The sequence below is a fragment of the Mizuhopecten yessoensis genome, unplaced genomic scaffold, assembly GCF_002113885.1.
Source record: "Mizuhopecten yessoensis strain PY_sf001 unplaced genomic scaffold, ASM211388v2 scaffold9035, whole genome shotgun sequence".
Lineage (NCBI taxonomy): Eukaryota > Metazoa > Mollusca > Bivalvia > Pectinida > Pectinidae > Mizuhopecten > Mizuhopecten yessoensis.
In genome coordinates this window covers 326,800-354,562 of record NW_018407846.1, presented here as the reverse complement: position 1 = coordinate 354,562, position 27,763 = coordinate 326,800, and the positions used below count along the sequence as shown (strand labels likewise).

The window sequence follows — 27,763 nt, the reverse complement described above, 5'->3', positions numbered from 1 at the left end:
AAAAAAAAAAAAAAAAAAAGCACCGTTCAAAATCTTTTGCTGGATTTGATGAAGTGATGCACATGTCTAAAAACCGAAATATCTCGATTGCCAAACAAAGGAATCTCTAAATTTAAATCTATACCCAAGGCTGTCAAATTTTGAAACAAACTACGCCTTGCATTGCTAAAAAGTTGACACTCAAAGGAAAAGTGAAAGGCATTCTCACATGGATGTCCACAGATGCAAAATGGACTCTCGACAAGATTAACTCTGTAAAGGTCATACTTAAGGGAACTACAATTGTGCCTCAGTTTAGTATGTATAATAATTAATTTACGTTCTCCAAAACTGAAGTAGATAGGAGGGGATGGTCGTACATTTGAAGTAAGAGAGTATTTAAATGTATAGAAGGCAACGACTTCGCGAGTATAGTTGAAGGAGCAGACCATGAAAGTGGGTGCAAACGCCAGTGCATATCGACAAGTGATATATAGACAGCAGCAATTAATTACCACGGATGAAATAAAATTGCTTGTAATTGAACTCGGAGAATGTTTCGATTTAGCTTCCAGTTATTCGGTCATTATTCGTCATTATAGTAATTAACTGTATATTTATATAGTTCTGAATTAACAATAAACTATATGTATTTTGTATTGTATTATTGTCTCATGTGATGGTGACTGTTTTCCTCTGTTTTATGTTGTGAAATGTAAATGTTCATTTTCCTGTCTTGATAAAGGGGCAGATCGCCCTGAAAATTTGACAAATATCTTTGTCTGCACTGTCTTTACAAATCAAAATCCTTTTGGTCTTACGCACGATTGATACTATATAGTTGATGATAACGTTTCTTCTTCTAATATATATATATATGTGTGTTTAGTTTAAAATTACATTTATAATTATGACTACTATCGACTTAGTCAATGCTAGTATCTAACCCTTTTTGTCGTTGTTCTGTGATATCATCCCTCGATTAACGTACGTCTTTCACACGTACTAAATTTAATATCAAACGACTTGATAGTATGGTAAATTAATTGTTCATTGTTTTTATTGCAATTTCTTCAAAACAATATATATACATTTAATGGGTCGAAATGCAAAATAAAATCATAATGAAATAGCAAACCCACTCTCCTGAGCAGTTCAAGACTGACTTTTCAATGAAGAAACCCATGAACATACACATGTGCACTTGAATTCTATAAATGTATTTAAAAAAAATAACAACTACGATAGCCGTACTTCATTGATCGACAGGTAACGGGAAACAACAGGCCTTAAAGAATGAACTTCTAATACATTTTTTTTTACAAACGAGGTCATCGCTATTTATAATGCAAGTATGCAGTATCAGCACATATATTACACAGAGTTATAATTTAGAAAATACATAATATTATGTTTAACTATGCATGCATTCTGAAATAACTAATACTTTTTTTCATATAACTTAAAAAAACCGAGTGTTCTATATTTTCCCCGAAATCTACACACACGAGCGCGAGGGAAACCACCTTGCGCACACTTTCATTCTGCTGTTCAGTCTACGATACTAATGCCGTTCACCATTGTCTGTGGACATTTTTCCATTTTTAGAATGATATTGTTATTAAAATGTACCTTGCTTAATTTTAATAATATTAATGCGTGATGAATGAAATCAGAAATAGCCTGGATAAATCTTTCAAAATTGAATAAACCGTGGTGACACTATATTTTACTGGGGAGTAAGTGTGAACGATTTACTCAGACAAATCTCACGCAACCGACCAATCATACAATTGCCCCTAGAGGGATAGTGGAAATGACGCATTACTACCGAGGTAATGACAGCCCGCATTTTTCCTCTATGGAAGATTGAGCTCTATGAATATACACCTTATCCAAACGCCATTGCTGCGCCAGAAAGAATGACAGGGCGTACTCCATTTTACTGCAGAAACTCATGGATTCCAGGACATGATCTACACTGAACAGCATATCAACAGAAAGAAGAGGAATTTTTACATCATTTCAGATAATGTGTTAGCACGAAGGAAGTAAAACGAATGCATAATAAGCGTCGGAAAATGATTCAGACATAACTTCATGCATGTGTGCTTAAGGGACGTGGCCAGATCACGTGGTCCACTCCTTTTTGCTATTTAATTATTCGTTTCTCAGAGAAATGGCAGCATTTTTGTATTCTTGCATCTTAACGAACTATTATCTGACAATTGGATGTACACAATGGTGAAATGGTCTGCGTTTGGAAGGAGACAACAGCTGATTTGCGGTTTGTTTTCATTTGTGAAACTCGACGGGGAATGACAAAAAAGTCACGTGCTCTGTGATTATATTAGGACAAGACGACAAGATTTCTTAGTCGCACTATATCACTGTGCAGTTTGGTAATCTTAACATAAAGGACAATATATTTTATGAATCCCTTGATCGCTAGACCCTGCCATATCCGATGGTAGAAATTACGGGGAGGTCGCGTTTATGTCGATCCCTCTTTCATTGAGAGTATGTTGTATGGCCGCTATGGCTCCCGCTCTCACGGAAGCGGTCACACAAGCTCGTATCAAACTGTCTGAATCCCCACCCCCAGCGTCACCCGAGCTGACAACACCTCTTCTTAACGGGAACGGACTGGCCCATCATAAAGCTGAGAAGGTATCGACGGCATCGTCTGAACGGGACAGGTTGGGCGCACCGTGCGCCAAAGGTAAACAAGGAAGAGGCATCGTGGGGTTCACCTCACATTTGACCTTGCAGCAGTTACAACAGGCCCACAAACAAGGGCTACTAAAACCGGTTGGTTGTAAACAAATAACTGCAGCAAATTTAAAACACTTAAAATTAGTTCAGAAATTGCCCCAAATATCGCAAGAACATTCTCTTTCGTTTTCTGTTTTAGAACAGAACGGCAATCAAATTCAGGCTGATGAGAAAATGAACAAGACGAACTCTGTTAATGAGACAAAAAGCACAGGTAAACAAGGAGGATTGATCAGTCAAATTAAACGTGAAGATTTCCAAGTTCCGGAAAAGCGCAATATCCCGTACAAACAATCGTTGAATGTGAATGATTTGAGTTTCAGTGAAGTTAAACATACTCCTCATAGTAATAACAAGACTGTTTCTAAAAATCAACAAGGAGCTCCAGTGAACAATTTAGTATCATCATCTGGATCTGATATGGTTGCTTCAATGGGGAACGGCCCAGATGTCGGTGAAACATCAATTAGCAAATCGAAGGAGCAAGCTGAAACTGTCTGTGAATCAGGGGTTAAGAAACTTGAATTATCAGAACAAGTAGGACGAAAGCAGCATGTGTTAGAAAGGCGCACACAAGCCTTGATTCGAAGGCTACGGCGCATTCAAGGAAATCATTTGGAAAGCCATGTCAGAAATCAGTTGAGCAGTTTTGTTAATTTTCAGAATAGTAACTTGCAGACAGTTGCAAAGACTATAAAATCAAATAATAGTAATAACAATGATCTGAAAACAGACCTATTTCAGAGCGAAGATGTTAAGAGTTTGTCAACAGCAGCACTTGTTAATCTTGTTAGGAAATTACAGTCCTCAAACAATAACAACAAGACATCGCTACAGCGTCTGGTTAGTCAGACGAAAAGCGAAAAGGACATCGTGTCACAGGGTGTCCTCTCTATAGACGAGGAAACATGTACAGAATCCAGTCGAGTGGCAGGACACCTTACTATGAACTTGAAGCATGCACAAAGTGCCATAGATTCTGATGCCACAGAAAGTAGTTCTGGAGGAGAGAGTTGTGATGAAGATGATATTTACTATGACAGAGATCCAAAGACAACATTAAATCCTTTGTAAGTATACTGGTTTAAAAAACATCAAAACAGGTGTCTGTCTGGTTTTTGTTCACACCAGTATCTTAATATCTCACTGTTACTGTATTTATAAAGAAATTGAAACAAAATTTTATTCTGGTCAGTTGATAATAATGCATCGTATAAGCAAATGGTCTCTAATATTGGTGTACATTCAAAAATTACTACATTGCTAACGGTATAATATTGTAAGTGTTAATTCTGGGAGACTTGGACATTTATTATTCTCATTTCATTTATAAACAGCACATTTTACTTGTTTACGATGGCATGATTGATATTTTACACAATGTGTGCCCCTCTGATGAGATGATCATGGACCATTAGTTTTTGAGAGTGACACACTTTCTAGTCAATGTTGAGGTTGTGAATGGCCCATGACATAACATACCAGAGAGCTTTCAGTAGACCCTTCAGTGTATTATTTTATCTCAGCAATGAGTTTCGACTCTTCGGTTTTAGGGCTCATGTTTATTTTAAATATGTTAAGACTCTTCAAATTAAAAAGAAAAGGTGATTTCACATCTGAAATTGTTAAATGTCAAGGGTCGACTGAAAGCCATTTTTCCTGCCTATTGACAGAGTGATCATGAACAGTTGAATAGTATTGATCACTGATTAAGAAATTTCAAGACTGGTAAAGTGACACCGACAGTCCAGCAAAAACCTTGTTAAATTATATTTATTTCTTTATAATTGATTTGACAGCATATTATATAATAGCTGCAGCAGAATCGGAACATTATGATGCAAATCAATGAAGACATGAAGTTTGGTTCAATTCTAAAGGTCTTCCTTGAATTGTCTGTATTGACCATCCCCTATTGCATAGATTACCGCATATTTGAATTACATGTGGCAAGTTTAAGATGATTATGGGTATAAGGTGATGTATGAAACTGGTTTGATTTTATTAATAGACATATTATCTAAAAAGAAATATTGAAAACATCTGGAAAAAACCCATTTAATTTAACGATTGTGTGGATGATCATGATTTGGTATATGCCATCAGTGCATCACAAGAAAAGTTTTCTGTTACGATATTATGGGCGTATTGATCAATATATTTAGCATGAAAATCTATGGAGTATTACTTTAAGAGGATATGAACAGAAGTAAGGTACCCTGTATAAACTATAATATCTATAGTAATGTGAGAAAGTTGTATGGGTTCTTTTCCCAACAGCAGTCAAAGGTCTGGCAGCTGTGTACAACCATGTGTATTGCATCAGTTTGTCTTGGCTATTTATAGTACATTTGGAGTACTACACCATTGATTTGCTAGCATGTGAAACTCAAATGGGGGAGGTTCATATTTATGCATAATTAATGAAATAATTACCTAACAAAATTCAACAACAAAATTTCTTCCTAGTGCCCGACTCAAACCTTTACTTGATCTCTAGCTATGTGAACTGACAACAGCCACTTCATAGTTTGTAAGCTAACAGCGAGTACAGCTGTATAGTCAGCATTCTGTAGCACAGGTTCATTGAAATGTCAAGGCCTGTTATTATGGATGTATTTCACCTGTCAAAGGTCCAGAATAGCATTATATCTGGTAAATATTTAAAGAGTATTACTAGCAAGTTACCTAAAATATCAACACCCTGTTCTTTAAATTAAACAAGATTCACAAATGCAAATTTAACTTGTATTTATGTTCCCGTTTCTAAATGTTATCCAGTTACACATTTTTTTTGCTGCAGTCCAGTGCAGAATGTAAAGATATATATTAATTGAATAATTTTGATATGTAATGTTTTTCAAATATTCTCAAGTTTTAGATACATTTAGGAAATTCTGAATACTGCTTGAAATTACAGTATGCACATGGCCATGCTCACAATTTTGATGCCACATCCTGGTATATTTTTGACTGAACATTTTAAAAGTTGTTACAGGTAATCTTGATCCCCATGCATCAATAAATGTGCATAATTTTTCAAATGCAAGTTAAAAAAAAAACGATGTAAAAGAATGAGTGTGATGATTCAAGGTCAAATAAAAAAAAACCACTTCCATTTCAGGTATTGACCTACCCTACCTACTACCCTGGATTGTATACCTACCCTACAATTGCCTACCTAGTAGTCTGCTACTTATCCTATTTTTTCTGAGCATGATAGAGACACACATTTTAATGAAAATATTGCTGCATTTAACTAACTTTGAGGTGGCATTATAATGATAATATCTTGCATATTGCTGTTAATGTTATGATTTCTTTGTTTATTAATTTTCAGGGGTTGTTTGTAATTCCTCCTAGAGTGAAAGTTTCCAAGGAATAAATTCATTACAACAAAATTGCATGTTGTATGATTTCTTTGAAGACACCTTAATATATATATATATTAGTAAAAAAAAAAACTGACCATGTTGATTGTTCTGATGAAATGATGGTTCCTCGCACTCTAGAATATATATATTCGTCCGCGCAATAAACTTGAGCTTTCTGATTCGTTACTTTTATCACATACCTTTCTTATTTGGTAGAGATTGATACAAAGATTTTATAAACTTTGATATTTTTTGCAAATACCGGGAACTTTTCAGTTCGCCATGACAAGGGGATTCTCATAAAAAGTAGTTCCGGCTAGTAGGTAAATACAACAATCCGTACCATGTTGATTGTTCTCATGAATGATGTTTCTAGGATAGAATGAGCAAATGAGAAAATTAGACAGATTCAGTAGGGGTTTATGGAGTTTAGTGTGCCTCTGGTTCTTGGGTGGGATCATTTATATTTTGAATGATGGCTACTTTATTGAAAAGGATTTAAAACTTTGATTGTGAATCTAAAGTGAAAGAGATTTGTATGAAAAGGGTTTATGTTGTTACTACATTTTATGAAAAGCTTTAAGTTTGTTGTTCAAAGGTCATGGTCACTTATTGGCTAAATTGGCTTGCCAAGGCCAGGCAGGTCAGATACTGGCAATCTGCCATGTGTTACTATTGCATATAATGTTGACCTATATACTGAACTTTCCCTGCTTGTACTGAGGACTTATTTATCTGAAGAGCAATGTATATACAATTGGATTGATACAATCCATATTCACCTTGCTAAATCAGTAACATCATACAAAATTAATTAAGGGCCAATTTTAGCTGGTCCTCATGTGATCATGAGCTTGGCTGAAGTAGTTAAACATTTAATGTTAGCAGTTATGTTTAATGTCATAGAAAGAATACTAGCATATATTAGAGTAAAACGTAAGTAAAGAAAATTTTAAAAATATTCTACGAGTCCATAATTTCATGGTAAATGTTGGAAAGTTATCACTAGGTACAGTATGACGGCCATATATAACATAAAATTTACTTGTCTTGGGTTTGGGTGAGTGGATACTGTATGATTTGCACTTTGTTGATGTACACATGCTATGGATTGCTGAATCAGATGGTGTGACACTACTGGTGTACATGTCTGGATTTCTAGATGCAGACACATTTATATATTTATAAGTTATAGTATTGATTGTCTGGTATATATCACAGGAAGTGAAACTACAGCCACCAGGCAGTGTCATCTGAAATAATATAATGTAGAAAATATTATATATATACATGTATATAGTCCTTTTGATTTCTGGAGCCAACTGCACTGGTTTCGTCTTTGACACATTCCTTACTTTTCATGAAATAATTATTTCATTGGGATTAGATTTTAAGTCATTTTGATATTATTTTCATTGCAAAAGACAAATTTAGCATACAGGCAGCCACATAAAGTAGTCAAAATTTGTAAGTGAATTCAGGGATTCTCCTACAATAACAATTGGGACTGAGTAGGACTGAGTCCCCTTTCCCCTTGGAAAATTTGGCTAAAATTTCCCAATTTGTTGTCATAAAATTGGAAGGTGCAATAAATTTGGTGGGCAGTTTCGGGGGAATATGGTGCGATTTTCAGGGTTAGACACTAGTGTTTTTTGATTGGTAGTCCACAGGACTAATTGAATTGATTATTTACTAAGTCCTTTGTCAATGTAACTAGTCCAAGATTTCCTGATAAGGAAACATCGCTTTCTACAGCACGAAATATCAAAAGTAATCGCCTGTAGGGGACTTAAAATAATTACTGCCATAAAAACATTTTTTTGGGAAAATGTTGACAATTATCATGCAATATATCTGATTTTAAACTGCTTTTGAAATTTCAAAAAGAAATATACATATTTTATAATCATATTTTTACAAGTCTAAAGGACCAGTTGGGTTAGGTCACTAGTCACTAGTCAGTCCTTGCTGAAATTGCCAAAAAGATAATTAATTCAGTTAATTGCAATATTAATTACATTTGTTACATTGTAATAATATGTTCATGAATGAATATATCAGGGCTGCACTGCACACATCAGATAACAATGCTGGTTTAAGTTGTCAATGTTGTGTATTGTAGGTTTTAGTTTAATACCAATAAGATTAATATTAAAATATTTTCTCTTAAAAAATTCCAACTTTTGATTTTCAACTTCTACTTTGTACTAGTACTATGTATCGTGATCAGATAGTAATGTAAAATCTTTCAGTTTTCAGTGTCATTAATTCAGAAAAATCCTTATTAGGATTTGTTCATTGTAGGGATAATCCTGGAGGGGGCCATCAAAAATGAAATTGACCCCTCCTTGTTCCAATTTTCTTTCTATTTCATGAACTTGATCATGATCAGGCTATTTTTTAGAATATTCATAGGTTTTAAAACACAATTTAGCATGTGAATGAACAACCTACTTTAAAACCTAATGAGAATACTTTTAGAAAATTTGTATAGGTTTGTGTATTCTTGACAGCCCCTAAAAAGGTAGTCTTCATTTCATATGTACACAACAAATTGAATATCTTGTTCCATGTAATTTTATGATCAGCCATCAAGTTTCTCCAAAGTAATCGGGTTTGTCTCCCTTTGAATAAGTATATATGAGTTTATAATAAATAAGACTTTTCAAATAGATTTATGTACAATATCTTTTTGTACTAGTATAAGCCAAACACAATAATTTCACAGTAAGAAATAATTGTTTTCAATGACCTTAGCATTTTAAAATTTGCTACAAGTCGCACATGTCGGGCAAATTGATAAGTGTACCTTTCAATTTCAAAATTTATATGTGTATGCTCAAAACTTTTCAGTTGTTTTAAAATTAAATCTGATCATGACATCAAATGTTTGCAGTTGCAACAGGGTGATTTTGAGTATTTATTATGTATGCTTGAACATGATTTTGAATTAGTTGTATTTTTTATTTGCAGGCATCGTAGAGCAGAGTGGAAATGGGCAACAGATCGTGCAGCAGTAGCATCTAGGTGGACATGGCTTCAGGCGCAAGTGTCAGATTTAGAATACCGCATTCGACAACAAAGTGAAATTTTCAAACAAATACGACACACAAAGGGAAGTGTTATACTTGGCGAGGCTCCTGCTCCCGAGGACTTGAGTATCCGACTTAAACAAGGGAAGGCAGCAGATTCCAAATTGTCCCCGCTGGACGCTAAAATTGCTAACCTGCAAAAGAAAAATGAAGCCTCGCCGTGTAACATTTCAACTTTGCTCATGAATGTAAACATGCAGGCATCGAAATTAACTAAGTCTTTAGGCAATTGTCTTTCCCCTGCACAAGGGGGCAGTAACAGTAGTAATACAGGAGACAGCAATAAAGTGAGGGGACAGCAAAATCATAGTGCAAAGCCACTGAATGGCGTGATAGGACAATCTCATGAACACAGTGCGTCGGGAACATCCTCTGATACTCCTAGTACACCACACACACAACAAGTCGGACCAGCAGGGGACAGTGTTGCATCAACACCTGAGATTCCAACGTCACCATTCCCACCCGATTTGACTTGTCAGGCGGCCCGGTGTCGGCCTGTTCGGAGCTATCGGAAACGGAAGCTTCTTTGGACATCCGGTTTGCACCAACGTAGTCGTAAGGCAGCGCGTTTATCCACAATCCGTTGTGAGTGTTATCCCCCGAAGTCATCATGTCCTATGTGTGGTGGGCGGTATAACAACATCCAGAGCGTCAACCCTGACAACATGCCAATGCAGGAGCGCGTGTCCATCCTCGACCCTGCATTTCATCCGGTTTTGTCTTTCACACAAGGTAAAAGATGCTGTAATATCATACACATGTCGTTACAATTTCCTTTGAATTTATTCAGGAAAGCAGTCTTTTGAAGTCTTAACCATTATTTTACCTGGATTTCTGGCCCTCATCAGGGTTTTGCCCATTTGGGATTGGGTCCTTTTGTCTCATTTTGGAAAGAAAATATACCAATTGAAAAGGAAATCCTCATGAAAAAACAGCAAATTTGAGAATCATATCAAGATCAGTCTTGATATAACAAGGTTAAATTGGGAACAGGGCCAATTATCAGCCCCACAAAAAGGCCCTAAAAACCCCACTGGATTTCCACTGTGTACTTTAGATTTGAGATGTATTTTGTATGTGATTCAAGGTAGGTATAAGATATTCATTTACATGTATTATTATTTAAGGCAAAAATGATTTGATAGATTTTTGAAGCACATTATTTTGGTTTAATGTTGAAGCTTCCAGTGTGATAGAAAATTTTCATTGCAGCAATTAAGAATTTTATTCCAGGCTGTTTTGTCATCGATTATGGATATTGGTGAAATTGGTTTTCTCTTATCTTCCTTGCTAACTTGTACCACATTATGGCACATATCTTGATAAACAGCTGTGGATCCAGTGTTATATGTGATTTTACCGTCTATATTACTTCTTTGACCCATATATATATATACTGGGCATTTAGAAATATGTGCAAGGATTAGAGCTGTCACGATTTACCCACGATTTGATATGTATCTCGATATTTGTACCACGATTTGATTATTTCCTTTATTTTAAGATATCAACAAAATGAGATATATAAGCCGTTGATACATGGAAACCCAAAGTATTTCCACACTTTTGATTTGAAACTTGCCGGAGCATCAAAAATTTCCATTTCCTTACCGCGGTCCACCATTTTGTTATGAATGCTTTGTGAAAATTGGATCCTTGCAGCCGATTGATTGGCTGAGGGTTTGGAGATCACCCAATGAAATTTAACATCTTGCAGACGTTTCAGCTGAAGCAGCATACACTTATATTCAGATCGTGACGTATCGAAAATCCGGAAAAATATATTGTGAATTGAATTGAACATAAATAATCGGGGTACAAGTGCATTGTGGTGAATCTTGACACCTCTAGCAAGGATTATGTTGAAAATCCTAGTTTTTGCACAAATGCACATGAATATATCTATATAAAACTATATATGTAAGTCCAATAGTACATACAGATTATAGGTATTTGCCACACTTAAAATAAATACATACAAGTACATATGATAATTGCAAAACTGTAAACTAATTTCAGTGAAACGTTCTAATTGGAAATACTAGTCTGACACAATAAAAAAAAAGAAAAAAGAAAAGCATTGGATTACTAATAATTTACTAAATGTTTTATTGCTGTGTCAAAATGCTGATAAAAATTATGAACATTTGAACCATATTATATAATTCATTCTTGAACATATATATATCAGAAACAATTTGATCCAGAGGTTGTATGGATTCATCACATTTTGATGACTTAGCTAGTGTGTCAGTGGAAGTCGTCCTTTATCATGATCACTTGAATCATAAGATCGAAATCTCGTCTGGGTCACATAAGGGTGAGAGCCAATGTGGGGAAGTCACTGGGGCATGATTATAGTACACAAGGCAAGGTCAGCACTATAGAATTATAACAAAGTCACACTGCAAGGTCGTTCATTCATATGTCCTTCAGACATGTTTGATTGATTTTTTTACAAGTGTAGTTTTATGTTTGCTTGAGATAGAAGTTATGTAGCTAGGCAAAATATATCTAGGCTGTAGTGATGCCTGGTCACACATGGGGCCCTAAGGAGTTCTTAAGTGCTCTGTGACATCAAAGCGCTGTATAGTCTACTAATGATGGATATATCTTGCCTACATATCTTAACCAACTATGTGTGCCTACATATCTTAACCAACTATGTGTAAGCTTCCAATACACATCTGCTGTCGTACTAATACTATTTTGCTCCCAGTCCCAAAGGAATATATATACTAAATAATATTCAGAATTTCAGTAACAGTGCTAGAAAACTTCAGTCCATAACAGTTTTTGATATTAAATTGTTTAAATTATTTATGTAAAATTTGTATCATGATGATTGAGAGAAAACCTTTGAATGTCATTACGTTGTGCAAAATATTTGTGAAATGAATATAAAAAAGTGGATGTCAAACTCGATTTCATCACTACCTTTGAAAGATTCTGAATGTGGTGCACATGCACATAGGTATATCTAGATCTATGTGCACTGTCTAAGCTAGAGATTAATCTACAAGCTCAAGTTCTTTGTTGTTTACATTTTATTTAAGTTTGGTGCATGCATGGAATACAGTATATTAACTGAAACTGAGAAAGAGGAGGTCTATTTTTTTCCTCAGCTCTCCCTATAAAGGTCTCGGAAAGTTGAATTCCTGCAAGTGGAACATTACATCCTGTTTAATCAATACTTTCCAGTGTTGATATTCTAGGAACTGAATCCTGTTTGCCAAATTTATCCATGTTTCTGAAAAAAACTGCCCTTTGCCCCCTGCCTTTAGGTATCATATATATATATATATGTCTCCCTACAGCTTGTACAGAACATGTATTGCTAGCCTTGCAACATGCTTTAATTTAATTTCCTCAGTAATGCATCTTCATAAAATTAGGTGGTTGTGAAATAAGTGTTGGGAGATCTAGAGCTACCACTTACCTTCAAGTTCCTGACTGCATATACTTAGCAAGGACTCGGTAAACTAGTCCTTTGACTTGTAAAATTATGTGAATACTTATGACAAAATCATTTGCCTGATTAAATTATAGAATCAGAATATTCTGCATTATGTATTTCATTTCACAACAGTTGTGAAACAAGTTTTATCAGCTTGGGACTGGCTTATAGATGGAAGCATACGGGCTAGGGGGAATATTTCTTTCAAAAAACAAGGGATTGCATGTTGATAGTCAAATATCGTAATCTTTACTTAATATAACCATTCCTTACAATAGAAGGTTTTTATATTTCCTGCAGTCAAGTTATTTTTCTATTTCATCATTAGGATATTTCCTTCAGGAAGTCTTGTAGTTAGTGTCCAACACTGGAAGAGATGGATTTTTGCCTTAAGTCCAGTATCTGCTAGCCTTGGTTTTCGTGAAATTCATTTTAAACAGATGAGATCGATACACGACAGTATAAAACTTACATTTGTGGTAGTTGATACCATATGGAACACATTGCCTGACACTATTAGTATATATGTATCCAACTTGCTAACATCTGGCATGCCCAGAGACTAATTTGAAAATTATAGAGAAGCTTTTTAGTGTGTCCTAAATTTTAGAATATTTAAACTCCCACTGGGAGAATACCTGCATAGTAAAGAATAATTGGAAATAATAAAACACCGGTTAACTATTATATATATTTATAAATAGTCAAAAATAAAATGTTTTCCCAAAGAATATTCATGTATATTATCTATGTATAATATTTAATGAATAACCAATATTCCTGTTTGACCTTTATTATGACCACCCTCTTTATATGTCGAGTCGAAAGCAGGCTGTATAAGTGTATTTAAATATTTCTATTGAATTATGCTATAACAGACTTCTATAACAGACATGCTATTATACTTGCTGATATAATGATTGATAATTAGACATAATTTCACCTCTGAAAAAGTGAAATTATGGCTATCTTTTCCCATCTTCTACCAAAAAAAACACCCTAAAACTTAGAAAATGTAAATACTGTCATTCTCTTGGTTTTTTACATCTATTTATATAAATAAAAAAAGCAAACCACTTATGTTTAATTACCACTTTACATGTTTAAACCACAAATACATTTTCCCTTATCTTAAAACTATAAAGGTAGATTCGAAAAAGCTCATTCATCCTTGCACACAGCTATCTAACCACCTTTTTTTCGTCCTCTGCATTTTTGTTTCAATTAAGTATTAGGTCATTGTACATCACTCGGGTCAATAACAGAGGACTTGTGCACTTTAACTGTACGAGTGTTTGTATACAGGACGGGTGTGAGTCACAGCAGCACTTGTACACAATAATTACCTCCTGCTACATGTACACATTGGCTGAAATTATACCTGGTTGCTTTCACGCATGATTTGTTCATGATAATGGCTTGCAATTATAAAAGAAGTTTGTAAGATAATGTAAAGTTTGTGTACTGTATATATATTATGGACCCACTGTAGTAGATCTACCTAAATGTAGAGCTGTGGTCAACCATTAGTGACCTGTCGTTTAGGCTGACTTTTAGTACATAAACAGAGAATGTGTATAGGTAATATAACTGTGACATTGATTATGTTTCAGGTTAGCATTTGTGAAATGTGTTTACAATAAATATAGGTGTTCAGATACCAAGCCTAAGGTATTGATGTACATGTACATCATGTGTGAGGGTAATCATTCCAGATTCTTCCATTCAGCTGTTGGCCTGTTGCACATGTCACATACACTAGTAGATGCTTTAAAGGTACTAGGATCTGGCACTATACTGGTAATAATACAGTAATTACCTTGTACACAACCAGTACTTCCTTGTAGCTGTGTAAAAAGTTCATGCATACACATATCAATTAAATTAAGCATTGTATGTTACTTCTGTACCTCCCAATTAGGTGAGGTACTTCTGATTTCTGATACCCCTCCTAGTTATTATAAGCAGTTCTGTTAAAAAAACCCACAAAATTATCTCCTGATGATACTCCTAATTTTAGCACACCTGTTATTTTCAAATAACAGAGCCTCACCTGGTACACAAGTCAGCTGTGTATAGGTACATGCCCAACGATGTACCAGACGGTCTGACCTTGTACTACAGAAATTCTTTACAGCCGTATCGCTGATGTGTTAGTTAGAGGGTCAGTCACAACTACCCAAGGTAATTCACAGGTGAAAAGGTACTTGTGTGTAACTTGACTGTTAATGTATTAACCCAATTAACGGACTTGCCTCACAACTGTATTTCACATACAATTGATTGAGGCTAGGGATGAAAGACATAACAATATATATATATATAGAAGCCACAGAAGTTAGTAATTATGCAGAAAAGATAACTTGCATTTTAAACCTAATGCCAGTAATGGTCATTCTCATTTTTATTTGTATTTCAGTTAGGCAAGTTCCATACAATTATATACAGTCAAATAAAATTGAAATGCATATTCCTTAACACTTTTTAAGCAAACTGGATCATCAAAGCATCATATTTAACTTTTTCAAACAAATATTGATGCCATATGCAAGTTGACACTGACATAAATGAAACTTCTTCAAATTGTTTGCTGATATTTTTGGAGGCAGCCAATCAATATACAAGTATTGGACCAGAGTATGCACATCATTACGGCATTCTACGAGTTGATAAATAATTCCTGTCCCATGAAGAATTGATTATCCCAAAGGAAGGAAGCATTGTTCCCCCTCATATCCAGACAAAGAACGTATCACACACATACTACACACTACACAGAGTAACTTGTGTTAAATGGTACAGTGCAGGTCTGGTATTGAAGCTGTCTAAGTGATATGTATGGTTACCAATTAGGATCAATACTCAAAGGAAGTACCCCTGTTTTATATATCAAGGTGAAATACTTTAAGTGTGCAGTTAGGATTGGTGCTCAAAAATCAACCCCTGTTTTATGTCAAGGGGATTGTATTGTCATATATATATATATAGAAGGATCAGTACTAGAGGTCAACCCCTATTGTATATTCAATGTTAGCATTGAACATAGGGTCGATAGACAACCCCTGTTCTATATCAAGGTCTTAGCGCACAGTTAGGATTGGTGCTCAAAAATCAACCCCTGTTTTATGTCAAGGGGATTGTATTGTCATATATATATATAAGGATCAGTACTAGAGGTCAACCCCTATTTTATATCCAGATTTTAGCATTGAACATAGGCTCAATAGACAACCTTTGTTTTATATCAAGGTGATAGTACTTTATACATGATTACGATCAATACTTAGGAGACAGCCCGTTTTATATCAAAATAATAGAATCAATACTGAGAAGGTATGACCCAGCTTGTTATCAAGGTAATAGTATGTGTAGGTGTTAAGGATCAATAACAACCCCAATTACAAATCAAGGTGATGTGTTAGGATCAATACTCAAAGAACACCCCTTGCTTTTTGTTATGAGTGTACATAATTAGATTCAATATTCGGTTGAAAACAAATGTTTTATACCAAGGTGACAAATATATATATATATGCATTTTTCAATGGAGGACACTTGAATGTTTTATATTCTCAGGATGAAAATGTCCGTCATACCAGCTCTTTACATTTAATTGGGAGAATCTACCTTTTTTTCACATGATTGAGAGGAATTTTTGCATATTTTAAATGGTGGTTTTCACTTCATACAGTTTAAAGTTATAAATACAAAATTTTATACGGCATACTTTCTTGACACGACATGACTATACTTCAACAATTTAAGAGATTCAAAATCTGATAAATGTTTGATAGAAATCAGAATTCTGAAAAAGATTAAAAAGGAAATGTTCAAATTTTGATAATTCAAAGAAGAAATGATTTTCTTTTCTCTCCCTAGATTAAATCTGTCCAAATAAAATTGAAAATGAACTATAATAGAGCACCAGAAATGGTGATGACAACAACAGTCGCCATTGTACACATATGCAGCAGACAGGAATCCTATGAATGATTTTAGAGTTTTCTTATTCGTTAAATACCATGATACTTGTGTACATGCAGAATTTGGATGCGAGACTCAAGATTAGATACGTTTTCCAGAAAGAAAAGGCTGCTATGTGATGCTACATTTGTAGGTGTATAGCAAGCTTTGGAATTGCTGTCTTGGGGACAGTAGCACACTGAGTGATGCATCTCTTTACCAACAGGTTGCAATGCTAATTGCTGATCATGTGAACACACAAATTGGTCAGTGATAATGGAATATAGACAGCTGGTGCTACTGGTTATCAGCTCGGCATTGATTTTGTAATCTATAGAATTACCAGATGCTATCCTGTAGTGTAGCTACATAACTAGCCTTTCTTTGCTATATATACATGTACATGATTGCCCAGTATCCAGTGATGTTGTAATGGTGGGAAAGTCCTTTGACCTAATTAATTACTTACTAATTGATATTTCAACATGCTCTGTTGCCACCAGTGGCAGTGTAATAGGACACATTTTCATTGTACTGTGTATACTATTGATGGTGGCCTATTTCTTACACAATGATATCTGCCTTGAATATTTGTTTGTAAGTTGAAAGCACAACTAGTCATTTAGATTAAAACAAAGGGCAAGCTTTACTTGGTGGCTGTCAAAAAGTTAGAATCTGCAGTCTTCAGTTACAATTAGAGTGTTATGGTCTAGTCATTTGATTGATTATAAGAGTCATATCAATAGGCCTTGCAGATTTTAAACAGGGTTTCTCGATGAGGAAGAAGGAATGAATAATTTGAATGAATAAGAACAGTAATATAAGAGTACAAGTATGCATCATATATTTTTTCCTTTTTATATTGAATGCTTGGAATTGGCCTGAAATTGAGTCATATATTCTTGTACGTTTCAATAAAATGTCAGGACTCGTCTTGTTCTTGAAAGACCTTATTGGCAAAAGCCATATTCTTTGAAAAGCATTAGCAAGACTTCTAAGACAAATGCACTTTGAAAGCATGCCTAGATTTCTTCATATTTTATTAAGTTGTGATAGCCATATATAGGTTTCTTCTAGGAATTAAATTGTGAAATCTGTTGACACTTGAAATCTTTTTTTATATACAAATGAGGTAATCATGTGAAGAAATATAATCGATGATCTATTAAGATATGTTGTACATAGTCCATGACTGATGACAAAGATAAATCCTACAAACATTTAAAGTCAATTGACTGCTCTACTATAATTCACAAAGAATTTGTTTACTGTTTCATGACAACCTTCAACTTTAATGTGTTGGTCATGTGATCATGAAGGGCGCACCTTATTGACACATATATGATACCAATGTGTGTTTACGCATGAGTGATCTTTGTTGAAGAGGTTATGTTCAGTTGGTGTATCAGGTAACTTACTTCCCTGGTTTAAGGACCAAACAAATGTGTACAGGTGTTTCACTTTACACAAATTAAGACTCCAATGTGGTGTAATATTTCCCATCATGATGTCAGGAGGAATGACAAATGTTTTGGAAATAGGCAATTTTTTAAGATCCCTTGTCAGGACTGCGCTTCAGTGATTTACAAAGTAGCACATGCATTTTCTCTCAATTTTGTTCCATTATTGAATATATTCCATATACTTGAAATATGTACATACAGTACTGGTACTGCAATGCAATGCTGATGACTGAAACTAACCATGTTAGTCGAGGGAAAATGAGTATGATGAAATTGTCCATTGTGTCTAGACTATAGTAACAAACATGAAGTTATTTAATGGGAACCATTTTTTAATTATTTTTTTTTACTACACATCACACATGTGTGAATGTGTATCACTACTTATAGTATTAAGTATGTAGAGCAATGGTATAGTATTAAGTATGTAGAGCAATGGTATTAGGTAACGGGTTGAAGAAACTATAATCAGGAAATATAAGCCTAGGATATGATTCTCCCCTCCGACCACATTCTGAGCTTTAACAATGATGAGACTATTCCACTATGAAGTTGAGGGTTAGTGGGTTCTCTAGTTAGAGTAGACATGTAGTACAGATAATGAGGTGAATCATACAGAATTTGAAAGGCCATACATGCCGATAATACTAGTACAGAGCATGTGCTACTCTTGTACATTGTGCAAGTAAATCTCGATTTGTATGTCTGGAATACATGTAGACTAGATTAAAATACTTCCAAAGATTCAGGTTGTTCATGATATACAAGGATGAATAAAGAATGTCAAATACTGTTAAAATATAATTAATCTGTAAAAAGGAAAGGAGAAAAACAAAATGTCTCCAGTGGTATACGTACAACACAGTAAAATTAGGTACAAGTGGAGCTTTAATTGATGTCTTTAGTATTTCACAATTTCGCATTATGAAATACTATGGTTAACCTATGGCTTTATGTAATGACAAACCTGCAGTCGTCTGTATGAATCATGCAGACATGATAATTTATGGCATTTCCAGCTGTTTTAATAATGAATAGTTGGTTTACTACTGGATTGCTTTAAACTTGTAGAAATACATGTATATATGCTATGCTTCAGTATAAATCTTACATATTTCTTATAAGCATTGGAATGTATCACTTTACTTGTAACATTAATTAGATAATTGTATATTAGTAGTCTAGATATCAGTATATAGCTGAGAGTATCAGGTTCATGTGGTCAAATTTCAAGTCGGGCTTCTTTATGTATACTGTAGTCAATAATTTTTCCTTAACTCATAATTTATTTGTACATTGTAATTTGTATAAGGACGCATGGAAACAATACTTTAACAGTATAGTTATATAATGTCAGGAAATTTCATGTCATACTCAATAAAAATATGCTTTGTCAATGTAATTATTAAAAGAGACAGTCTGACCTGTAGGCTTTCTGGTAAATGTACCTGTATTTTTACTCACATATGCATTGTTGGGTTGTATATAGAAATAACTTCTGGCTTTCCAAAACATTTGAAGTGCAACTACTCCTACACTATTTGTTGTGTACAATTGTCATTTAGCCAAATAAAAATACATGATGTGTAGATTTGAATAAAGAAATTTAAGGAAGTTACTATTTGATAAAAAGAGTTCTTGCCCTTAGCACTTCAAATTCTGCTCCCTCAACATCACAAACACAAGTCATCCTACAGCATTTGTTGTCCCAAGGGGAGGATAAGGTCTTGTCAAGATGATTGTAGTTTAAATTGGTACAAGACTGTTTTATTCCAGTCTAGAAGTTTTTGTAATATACTTTTATTCAAAATCACAATTACTGATAATGATTTATTTCTCGATCAAAAGATAATCCTGGTGATTTTATTTTGTGTTTTTACAGAAATTCCACTTCCTATTCACTTTGAGGCACTTCTGAAGAGCGGAGAATGGCAGAACAAACCACCACCGAAAAGTGCAAAGGCTTTGGCAACAGAGAGAAGGTGAGTTATATTTGACTGTTTTGACATATGAAAGAAGGTGTTATATTTGACCGCTTTAACAACTGACAGAAGGTGTTATATTTGACCGCTTTGACAACTGAGAGAAGGCAAGTTGTAGTTGACCGTTAATTGCATTGGAAGGTCCATAATAAAGCTGTCCAATTTTTAACATTTTGTTGATCTGTCTTAAACATTCTGACCTAATTAGGTTCAAAATGTGTACCTTTACTCACCAACAATTATATACATTTCAATCAAATGGGTGAAGACATTATCCACCTACATAATACCATACTGTTTGGTATATTAATGTGTAGATAAGATTACTAGCGCCAATAAGGAAAGGGTTTTTATATTTTCATTTTTTTTTTTTTATCTTTGCTAACATTTCAAACTTAAGAATTTTAGGTTCAAACTAAGTACATGTAATATTTTCAATCAATACCCCTTGGACATATATTTGATAAAGTATTAGTAAAAGAAACTCAGTCTATCGTAACTGACACTGATTGACCAAGTTTATTGCACTCAATGTGTGTAATTAATATTGAATGTTTATGTTTTACCAAAATATGTTCTATTAGAAATCTATGCATTTGTACCTCTAATGTTCTATATTTCTGGAAGAATATAAACGGTATTAATCATGTTTACAATCAACATTGAACACTCAAATTGTATAGAAGTTACATTTGCTTTCAAATTTTGATTTTGCTTTTTCTAAAAAAGTAAGGTCTTCTTAGATAGCTTACTTGTATCATTTCATTATTGCACCTTCAGTATTTGCTGAAATATCTTACTACCAGAGAAACTTTCCTAGCTATATGATAACATGTGAACCAGGACTTAAACTGGTCGAGTGAACAACTATGCAAAATTAGGGTATACTCTTTAAGAAACTATTAGAATGTAATTTTTCAAGTGGCCTGAAAAGAAAATTGTAGAAGAATCTTCCTGTGTTATTCATTTACAAAGTGTAGAACATATCATAAAACTAAAAAATACAAATGTACTACCTTTCACAAAATTTGTAACATTTTGATTCTGAAATCCAACATATTGATTGACAGTATTTTTCCCTTGCAAACCAGGCGACAAAAGTTGATGAGCCAACAGCGTGTCAACAAGAAGACCAAGTATGCCAAGGGTGCTGCCGCTGCTCTTCTTTCTTCTGCTAGTAAGTCAATAATAAAGATCAGCCTATACTAATCAAGTGGCTGGAGAGTATTCCTGTGAAAGAAGGGGGACATTGACTGTCAATTCATGCAAAAGAAACCCGATCAAACCTCTGGTTGTTTGTTTAGGGCCTCTAGGTTTATGCAGCCTTATCCTTGTTTCAGGATAATTTCACTTTTTCAGTATATAAATAGTATTTAATAATTTCTTCTTGAATACATATTTCACAAGTATGGTAGAATACCAACATTTTTCAGGAGTACTAAGAAAAAGTGAATATATTTGTATAACGTCACATAGGAAAATGTTATTGGTTGTGTAAAAAGAACTTCTCATAATCCATACTTACCAACCTGATTTTTTTAGAAATAACCTATTTTATAGAATCTGAAAGGGCAAAACCGATCATCTGAATCTGAACCAAAAATCTTTGCCTTTGAATGGAGCGAATAGAAGATACCGTTATGATTGGTCAATACCAAAAAGTTATATTTTCACACTGTGAAAATATTACATTTCATATTTGTCACAGTGTGAAAGATATCAGTTTTATCAAGTTGATAGAATCCGATATTTCACTGGCAAAAATGTAATAAATATATGGTATTTAATGAGAGTATCACTTAATTTACTACATATTATTTTTTCAAAATGGCTACAATGAAGAAATGAAACTTGATCAAAGAAATATGGGAGTTTAAAGCTGAACATTTGGCATCATATTCTAATAAAACAACAGCTTTGAACAAGGCTGCTTGTGATTTTGAATGTGCTATTCAATGCAATTCTGCCCTTATTCTGAAGATTTGGTGAGCAAATTTTGCCATTAGGTAAATATTTTGGTGTATGTAGTGAAGATGTACCATACCAACAAAAAACATCTACTTTTGTTTCATCTGTATATATGGCAGGACAATTTATTGGTCAGAGGTCAAGGTCACTATTAGTAAAAATAGATTTGACTGTAGGAATCCTTAGTGTTGCCTTTCGGCCATATTCCTCGATAGGTTCAGATGAAATTTCACAGGTATGTTAACTTGAATGCCTTTGGCAAGGCTGATTATGGACATGATGGGCCAAAGGTCAAAGTCACTATTAGCTGAAGTTAGAATTTTACAATAAAGCCAGGAGGGCAGGGGTATTTTGAGCCTTGATCACAGCCAGAATTTCAACAAGTTTGTTTGGCCTGATGTCAATATTTCCCTACCTACTGGAAGGACACTTTGTCTGTCACATTGTTTTCTAGAGAGACAATATTCTGAATTCTAATTCTACTTTAAAAAAAGTCTGATATGACACCAAGGAACAACACAAATATATGCTGTCACTTTTGACACAATGTCATAAATAGTTTGTAGAAAGCATATTAAACTAATATATTTAACACCTTGGGACGCTAAACCTAGCACATGCAGACATTGTTGCACACTTAAAAATAACCCTTTTTGTACCAATTTAAAACTTTTATTTAAATAACATAATGAAGGATTATATTGCACTATAAAAATACACAAAAGTTATAAAATCATGGTGCTTTACTTGATGTTTCTGAAACTGTAGAAACTTTGTATTTCGTCTTCTAACAGAACTGAAATTCAAACATTCAATGTTTCTTTTAGAACTACGTAACAAATATGAGAGAAGAACACCCACCAAGTCTAGATCTGCAGGATTGTCCATGACACCGAAAAAGAGTGCAAAAGAAAGACGACTGGCACGTTCTGACATGAAGCGACGAAGAGTGGCTCAGCTAGCTATGGGTATGGTTGAATTGTAAACTAAATCTACTTCTTAATGCTGTTTAACAGTGAAAGAGAATATAATTAGAGATCATTGTGTGATTGAATAGTATCAATATGGGCAATACTTTTAAAATAATTACTTCGAATGTATATCTTGAATTCCCAGTTTTCCTCCCCATTTGTGTTTTATATATATAGTGACATCATGACATAACAAGGTTAAATGGTACTATGGTTGACCTTTACATTACTTGGTTCTTTATTGTAGCACTGAAACAAGACAACAACCTGTCTCTATCCTATACTGATGGCTATTCTGGGATGGATGGCAAGAATTTACTGAGTTCTCCACTCAATAAGGAAGGAGGAACACTCTCATCAAGTGCACCGTCCTCCACCCTAAAAGAGATGAAAGAGGCTCAGTGGCGACGTCGACGGGAGAGCGAGTATGACATCAATAACATTGTCATCCCCTACAGTATGGCTGCTTCTACTCGTGTGGAGAAACTCCAGTACAAGGAGATTGTAACACCTAAGTAAGACTTGTTCTGTTTTGACACATCATGATATAACGCAGAACTGATTCAAAAAAAAAAAATCAGGGAAAAAAGAAGACTTTTCTTATAACAAGAGTTACATATTTCTGATTTTAAATCTGCATGGTTGTTACTACTAACACATTGAAAGTGACAAGTTCATGAAATATTTTATTGAAATTAAAAAATTTCGTTTTAAAGTATTCTGTGGTAATTTAATAAAGAAGTTTTACTTGTTATTTCCAAAGAAGAAGAATGAGAGTATTGATAATAATTTTCAAAGTATAATTGTCACTGATTGCAATGGCAGATGGAGAGACCTGACCAAGGATGATGGGGAAGTTCAAGAGGAGGAAGAAGAGGAAACAAATGCAATCAAAGAGAAGATGGAAACAGAGCAAGAAAGACCCGAGAGTCCAGGAGATGTAGCTGTTCCTAAAGAACAGGACGGGGAGGAGGAGGAGGAGGAAGAAGAAGAGGTAAACTGTTTGACATTTAGGATATTCATGTCAGAAAATAGGCGATTCTATTCACGTCCAGTGTGGTATTGAAATATTTTGCATACTAAGGGAAATAATTTGTTGCAAAAGTGAGTTTCAGGGAGGTGCTAAACATTTAACTTCAGATTCACTGGTTTTCAAATGAAAAGTAAATGTCTTTTAAAGCTTGCTGATGAGGGTTATTTCTTTGTCATAGATGATTAAGATTCTATTTAAAGGTAGGTTTCATAGATGATTAAGATTCTATTTAAAGTTTAGTAGGTTTATTAACTGGAGAAAGGAAACATTTATAAAAAAATATCCCTGTGGATGTTAAAATACATAAACAGTCACTTATGCAACTATTTTCTTGATACATAATATTATTGGGCACACTGTAGAGAAATTATGATCATATGGTCAAAGGGAGGTAATATTTGTTTTTTGCTTTGTCCCAAATATCCAAACTTTTTAGGACTTCTTTTTTAGCTGGCCTCTTCGAAGAACTCCTGTGGGGTATACTATTGATGAAGTGAAAATTAAAAGATGATTTGAAAATTTGATCTTTTTTACATGTTTTGTACTTAAGTTTTGTTTTTAAGCACTTCAAAGTTAAAGTTTTACCAGCAAGTTATTAAGACGCTTGTCATTCATTAAATTTGTATACTAGGATGCTGATATTAGGCATGGAGGTTCCTGTGGGGTATACTATTGATGTATTGTAGTGAAAATTGATAAATAATTTCAAATTTTGGGAAATTTTCGACCATTTTTGTACTTACATTTTTTGAAGCACATCGACGTTAAAGTTTTACATGCAAGTTATTTAGAAGCTTGTCAGTCATTTAATATGTGTACTACAATGCTGATATCTGGTATGAAGGTTCCTGTGGGGTATACTATTGATTAAGTGAAGTTCAAATTAAAAAATAATTTCTTTTTTATTTTAGGACTTTTGACCTGTTTTGAACTTTTAACATTTTTACAAACAAATGTTTAAATACTATAAAATTTTAAACAGGCGAGCCTTTGGTGTCTTTGACACCATCTCTGGTTTACCTACTTTGTAATCTTAATTCCTATGAATATTTTTGTATCGTATACCTATGTGATCATACTTCTATTTGTCCATATTTTTCAGTTCTTGAGCATTTTATTTTTCATTTTTTTGACAACTTTATGAATGATATATTTTTATATGGAAGTGTACAAAAACAGTGATCAAATGCCAAGTCCATAAGTGTTTCAATGATGTAAGGAATTGTGTTACATATTTTCATTCTTTTCATATCTTACAAGGCTTCCTTATAAATACTGTCTACTAGGAATTTTTCGCCTAGTCAAACCTTTGCCCTATGTCTATGAAATCAATTTTTGTCCTTTACATTTAATTTGCTGTTATACAATCATTATGTAGATGAAAAAGGCGAAAATTAAACTGCAGCAAAAGTTTCCCAGTAAACAGCAGCCGTGATTTAAATGGTTTATACTGGACAGACATTTCCTTTGTCATCCTCTCTCCATAAGGTTATATATGGGATATTACATTTCATTTATTGATGTTCACCTCTCATTTATCTATGGATTTCAAGAGCAAATCTGACAAAACTCAATTTATCTGTCATGTATGAGACCTTGTGAGTTAAGCTTATAAAAGAGATTTCCATTAAAAAAAACAGGCTTTAATTTGAGTTAAAAAAAAATAGCATAAATAATAATATTCTCTGTCAAACTTCAACAATTACATCTCGGAAAAAAAAGGTACCTGGGCTTTGTTACTGAGCTCTGAATAACGTCTAATTACTATCCTCTCCATTTAGGTGGAGGATTTATCGGATGAATCATTTGCCGACAGACACAAGATCTGTGAAGTACAGGAGAAGAAGAGGTTTACATCATTCATCCAATACCCAAGTCGGAGACAACGAGGCTCAAGAGAGGATCAGCCACGCACCCCTGCCATGGCTGACGATATCCCAATGGATATAAGTGTAAATGAGCCCATCCTTCCATTGATGAGTCCTCTCTCCACCAGCCCCTCTCCAACCCCGCAGGCACAGGCTCAGGCATTCAAAGACGAGGCATTCAGGAGGCGGAGTAGTTCAGCTTCCTCTCGGCGCCTCAGTATGAGTGCCAGTATGGATGAAAACAGCCGAGATTCTCAGTTATATGAGATGGTCGAGATTTTCTCTGTTGATCCATGGCCAGATAGGACTTTCCCTTTAACAGAAGATGATTATGAACAAATGAAGACGGTTCAGCCTCCAGCTGTCCATGTACGTCGTGCTCGAATCTCCAGCGCACGCATATCTCTTATGAGCGAGTACAGCAGCACTAGCCACCATCCCCAGCAAGAAGATTCTATGTCGGGAAGCAGTCATCCATGCTCCCCGCTCCCAAGTACTTCATCAGGGTCAGTTGTTGGGGAAGATCCGAATGACCCAGAATGGATGCTCAATGGGGATAAAGATAAAGATAAAGATAAAGAGAAGGTTCCTTTGAAGCAGTCTGTCATCCTCAAACTGAAACGGTGAGATGATCCCAACATAATGCTGGGCATGAATCGCCATAAAATCACCCCTGGCCTCCCAACGACGATCTAGCCAAGGTACCAAACTGGAGTAGCCCCATTAACCAGTCTTAGTCTTTATATCCAAGCAAGGCTGATGACTATGTCCACTCATAAATGGACTGGCCATGGAGACAACCTAGAATCTCCGAAAAAGAACTGTAGGCCTTTGGATATGACCCAGAATCTCTGCCGAAGGACCAGAGGTCTTAAGAGAACGCCTAGAATCTCTGTGGAAAGGAAGACCGAGGCCTATGCATATGGGTGGAATGTCATTGTAATCCTCCAGGTTTGGAAGATACTTTGGGACTGATTTGATTTGAATATGCAATGCTTATTGTAAGTAAGTACTGTATATTTCATGAAAAGGCGAAAGATAGTGAGTGTAATCATTCTGATTTACTGTGTTATTATTCGGCAAGATCAAGAGATGGGACACTGCAAGTCATTGCTGTTGTAATGTATAGCTAAGGTATTAGTAAATCCTATTGTTACAGAACTCATTAGTGCTGACTGTTCTACTCTATATATCTACACAAACATGTCCCATAAACACAGATACATATATATATATATATATACACAAGGCAAAGAGAAACTAACCTTACAGATCTAGTCGGAACGGACTAAGATCACTGTGAAGTCGGAGTGAGAAGCAAAGGGAATTGATCAATTAAAATCCACAATATCTGAAGTGCTATGAAATATTTTGAAGGAGGAAGAAGGTTGAGACCATCATGGATTTTGCTTGGGTCAAAATTTCTTCTGTCTGAATGACTAGTAGAAAGCTTTTGACTGAATGCCATGATTTTGTAAATAGGTGTGCTTGAAAGTTGCAAGGGTCTCTGATTATTATCCATGCATGTTGTGCAATTGTCTGGTCAGATATTACTATTGTTCAAATATATCAATTTACCAACTTGTTTTTGTCCACAAGGAACTATGATTTATGTATGATGAATCATATACATACTTTGGATATTTGCTCACTGGAAAACTGTGTTTATTTTAGTGACAATGATATTATAAGATTTTGCTTCAAATCAAATTATTTTGACCAAAATTTGCTATTCAAGTTGATGGTAACTGCAAAGATAACATTTTTAGGTCACCTGAGCTTTAGCTCAAGTGACCTATTGCTATCCGTTTTCGTCCGTCGTCGTCCGTCGTCCG

At 34.6% G+C, this 27,763-nt stretch overlaps 1 protein-coding gene across 1 annotated transcript; it reads left to right on the top strand.

Moving 5' to 3' along the window:
- Positions 1–1,807: 1,807 nt before the first annotated feature.
- LOC110457198 (KAT8 regulatory NSL complex subunit 1-like) lies at positions 1,808–27,763 on the top strand. Its single transcript, XM_021508360.1, has 8 exons — positions 1,808–3,824; positions 9,102–9,955; positions 19,989–20,088; positions 21,180–21,265; positions 22,884–23,024; positions 23,275–23,542; positions 23,853–24,021; positions 25,842–27,763. The coding sequence occupies exons 1-8, from the start codon at positions 2,476–2,478 to the stop codon at positions 26,553–26,555; spliced, it is 3,681 nt and encodes a 1,226-aa protein (XP_021364035.1). The 5' UTR covers positions 1,808–2,475; the 3' UTR covers positions 26,556–27,763.

Bases quoted from the DNA above. Each gene is read 5' to 3' on its own strand.
- LOC110457198 (XM_021508360.1), top strand. From the start codon at position 2,476: ATGTCGATCCCTCTTTCATTGAGAGTATGTTGTATGGCCGCTATGGCT. The intron at 3,825-9,101 runs GTAAGTATACTG...TTTTATTTGCAG, and splicing joins AAGACAACATTAAATCCTTT to GCATCGTAGAGCAGAGTGGA. The intron at 9,956-19,988 runs GTAAAAGATGCT...GTGTTTTTACAG, and splicing joins GGTTTTGTCTTTCACACAAG to AAATTCCACTTCCTATTCAC.